Below are 4,265 nucleotides of genomic sequence, written 5' to 3'. Positions count from 1 at the left end.
TAATAATGATTTAACTATTTAAAAAGTTCACATTAAACAACACACTCTATTTTAATAAACAAACAAGATAATATATTTTTATGGCATTAAATATGTTAAAATTTTCAGAATCTAATAAAAACAAATAGAGTTCTCCATTAAGAAAAGCACATGAAGTGCTTTCCAATTAAAAAAATAAAATAAAAAATCTCCTGTCACAAGAAAAAAACCAGAAAATACAAGTGGACTTTTCTTTATTATTATCTTCCGATATTTAGTATTATTTTATTTTCTACGCACATATTTTTTTATATAATCTGTTTCTTGGCTATATCAAAATATTAATTGGTTGACATATTTCTTATCTTTTTAATAAACACTCTTCTTATATTTAATTTAATGCTCTATTATCTTACAACTAAAAATACAACATTGACTTATTTAACTTAATTAAATATCTTTAATTTTTTTTTAATCATATTCTTTAATAAAAACCTTACGTAATATAACCTTCTTAAGAAAATAACCTAATGATAATTTTAAAAAATAATAAAAAAAACATTTTTTTTCCTATTTTACATTTTAAAAAAAACAAATAAAATATCCAAAAAGCAAATATTTTTTAGATCTTTGCAAAAACTCATTCACACCACAAGAATCTTGACACGTAAACCCACACCATTTCCCGACTACAGCTCACTCCTTATCTCCACCTACACGCGCCACCTTTTTTCTTGTAATTACAAATTATCAATAAAACATAAAAACATTTAATAAATACAAAATCCAAAATGTCTACGCCTAACAACTTGTACAACACGCATTAAAATCAGTAACTCAATATTCCGTTAGGTTTTTACGCTTTTTCCGCATTTGTGTGAGAGAAAAACTTGACCAGGAAAAACGGTGTCGTTTCGGTGAGTGACAGACGACAGCCACGTGTTAAGGTCCCTCTTTGAACGCTAGCCACAAAACTCCACCAATTTCTGGATCGTTCTACAAAAAGAAAATAAAAAAGACAGAAAATTAATATCTGACGTGTCACCCTCTTCTTCGCTTTCTACCTTTTTCCTCCGAATACAAAACTACTCCCCTTCATATCTTTGAGTTCATCACAAACCACACTCTTCTGTTCATTTTTCAATCTCTCTCTAAATTTCTTTCAAAATCTCTTTTTGGGTTTTCCGATTGTTCCTTTTGGAGATCGTTGGGAGAAAACCAACCGTCTCCGGTCATCGGAAACCATTTTTTCTTCTCGGAAACTCTTTTTCAGTGCCCTAATTTCTCTTTTGCGGCTTTGATTGTTTTGTTTCGTGGAACCGATTGGTGTTTCTGTTTGAAGTTCGGATCTTTTGTGGTTATTTGTTTGGGTTTCAATCTGGGTCCGGTGGGTTTCTTCGTCGGTTGGTCGTATCGGGTCGGGTTGGGTTATATTCGCTTCGGGAGTTTGATTTCTTTGATGAATCGTTTAGATCCGGAAATGGGTCTGTGATTTTTCGTGTATATTCATTTGATTGAGGCGTTGGTAAAGGAAACTGTGGAGAAAACTTCGAAGAATTTGGAGAATTTACGATGGTGTGTGAAAGCATGGCTGAGGTATGTATAAGTTCCCAACCTTCCTAAATCCTTAATTAACAGTTTAATTATGTACTTATTCATTGGTTTAGTCTTTTAATTTAGTTTTTTTTTTTTTGCTATTGATTCAATCCCTTCGATAAAAACAGAGGGTTTGTGTTGTCTGTATGATGTTGATTATGTTCTATGGATTATTTATAAAAGTAATAATATATCCCTCAAAAAGCAAAATTTTAATGAGATTCGATTTACCTGAATCTTGATTAGTGTAGACATTAGACAATTGCTTCAAATCATATTATAGGAGTTCATCGATTTTATTTTGATAATTCTAGGATTAGCAACTTATTAACTCAATTAAGAGTCCAAATCTGTATACTAATCAAACATTGTTTATGTTGTGGGTTATTGATTTATAGCATGAATCAACTCAAGATTATGACAAATCATTCGTTAGACTTTTACTGATTTTCGATATTTGGGGTTACTAAATGTAATTGAAAGATAAGTAAGAAAAAGGGGGATAAAAAACCTCGATTCAAACTCATTTATCCCAATTTCTCGATCTTAATCCCTTGTTTCTTGATTAATGTAGGATCGAAGTGAAGAAGGCTCTGATTCAAACACCAATAAAAACGACCAATTCACATCACAAGATGACTACGCTCCTAAGGTCAGAAAACCCTACACAATCACAAAACAACGAGAAAGATGGACTGAAGACGAACACAAAAAGTTTCTAGAAGCTTTAAAGCTATACGGACGTGCTTGGAGACGAATTGAAGGTAATTTCAACCTTAAATTTCCACTCATTTTAAATCTTATATTTTAAATTTGCGAATTGAAAAACTAAATTCATCAAACACTTCCCATTTGCAGAACATGTGGGCACCAAAACTGCAGTTCAAATTAGAAGCCATGCCCAAAAATTTTTCTCTAAGGTTTATACTTTATACAAACAACTATTACATTCTTCATTCTCGATACTTGTAGATGATAATTTTAATGATTACAATGAAGTATTTTAGTTATCTAATAGTTTTTTTTAATTGAAATTAGGTTGTTCGTGAGTCAACCGGTGATGTGAGTGAAGTCAAACCGATTGAAATCCCTCCACCTCGTCCAAAAAGGAAGCCAATGCATCCATACCCTCGTAAGCTTTCTGCCCCAATTAAAACGGGTGGGCATGGTCAACATGCCCGGTCAACATCCCCGAATTCATCCGGGTCGGATCAGGAAAATCAGTCTCCAACTTCGGTTTTGTCTGCGGGCGGGTCGAATGTATTTGGGTTAGGTGATTCGGGTTCTCCAAATACCGAATCTTCACCCGAAGAAAATGAATCTTCTCCACCAATGGTACGCAATTATGAATCTTTCTTTCATCTTTTGTTCAAATCTTGATAAAATTGTATAAAACGAATGTCTAATTGTTGTTATTTTTGGTAAATTATAGAAAATGGAGTCATGTAGTGAAGAAAAAGATTTCGGGTCGACTCAAAGTTTGAAGCTTTTTGGGAAGACAGTTGTGATTACAGATTCGAATAAAAACGAGGAAAAGAACGCAACAATGCCGATTAGTTCTTTACCATGTGGGGCCCCTGTGTACTACATGCAATTTCTTGATGAAAATATGGAGTCGACAGTTGTGAGATCTTCACCTTCTGTTACGCCTTGGTGGGGTGTGTATGGACACGTGTCCTCCTACCCTTTAGGTCAACAACCGTGTAATCCGGTCAACATGGAGGGTTGTAGTGATAGCGAAAGCGTTGGAGGGAAAGATGAAGAGGATGATGATTATGAAAACGAAAAGAAGAAGAAAAAGCCTTTTTTGTTGATTGGAAGTGAAAGATCGGCTTTTACAAAGCAACATAGCAAGAAAACGGACACGTGTATGAAAGGGTTTGTACCATATAAACGATGTGTTGAAGAGAGGGAAGAACAAAGAATAAGACTTTGCTTGTAGCCTTTTGGGCTATTATTGGGTTAATGGGTTAATGGGTCGGGTTTTTTTTTCAAATGAGATGAAATGATATCTCTTTGTTTGGGTCTTGGGGATAAGCTTAACGTGGATGGGTGCACAGGGGTTGTTTGAGATGAGAAGAAGTGTATAAAGGGAAGGAGAAAAGCACCTTTTTTTGGTTTACGGGTTCTTGTTAATTTTTGGTAATTAAATGAATTTGTAACTGACTTGTGTTTGTAGTTGTAGTTGTTTAGATTGGGTTTTATGCTATTTTTTATTGTGTTCACTTTTGGTAAATCATGTCAAAAGCATCGTAATGCATAGTTTAAACTAAATTATATCGACTTTTAATGGATATGAAAGTCAATAGACAGTTAAATTGTTCGATGTGTCTTAAATTTGATCAATGGATACCAGTTTCAATGGCAGTTAAATTGTTTTGATGTTTGATGTAACTTTTATTTAGAACGAGTTGTTTATCCTCTTAACCACATTATACTTCTTGATTATAACCATTTTCAAGAAGCACAATATGTTCAAAATCACCATTAAATACTTTCAAACCATGTCTTAAAGGTGTGTTTTGAACAAAATAATATAGGTGGTTGCAAGTTTCTTGGTTTATCTTTAAAGACAAGATGAACATTCATGAAAGTTCATGCCTCCAAAAGCAATGGCGTTAAGAGTTACAATTATCCCGTTAGAAAAGCTCATCGAATGAACAATACTAGATGATTCATATCCATCGTCA

General features: G+C 33.5%; 1 protein-coding gene across 1 annotated transcript; it reads left to right on the top strand.

The window, feature by feature from the left end:
• The first annotated feature begins 1,071 nt into the window (after positions 1-1,071).
• On the top strand, positions 1,072-3,800 carry RVE1 (Homeodomain-like superfamily protein). The gene is made up of 5 exons (XM_078985184.1): positions 1,072-1,575; positions 2,150-2,339; positions 2,434-2,495; positions 2,614-2,910; positions 3,008-3,800. Exons 1-5 carry the CDS (start codon positions 1,552-1,554, stop codon positions 3,515-3,517), a joined length of 1,083 nt encoding a protein of 360 aa, XP_078841310.1. The 5' UTR covers positions 1,072-1,551; the 3' UTR covers positions 3,518-3,800.
• Positions 3,801-4,265: the final 465 nt, after the last annotated feature.

This window comes from Lactuca saligna, chromosome 3, assembly GCF_052625555.1.
Source record: "Lactuca saligna cultivar CGN05327 chromosome 3, ASM5262555v1, whole genome shotgun sequence".
Classification (NCBI taxonomy): domain Eukaryota; kingdom Viridiplantae; phylum Streptophyta; class Magnoliopsida; order Asterales; family Asteraceae; genus Lactuca; species Lactuca saligna.
This window is presented reverse-complemented; position numbering and strand designations above follow the sequence as displayed.

What these genes read in the sequence shown, in the direction of transcription:
- RVE1 (XM_078985184.1), top strand. Translation starts at nt 1,552, where the DNA reads ATGGTGTGTGAAAGCATGGCTGAG. An exon ending in TGTGTGAAAGCATGGCTGAG is followed by an intron (nt 1,576 to 2,149) that starts GTATGTATAAGT and finishes TGATTAATGTAG; the next exon opens with GATCGAAGTGAAGAAGGCTC. An exon ending in TGCTTGGAGACGAATTGAAG is followed by an intron (nt 2,340 to 2,433) that starts GTAATTTCAACC and finishes TCCCATTTGCAG; the next exon opens with AACATGTGGGCACCAAAACT.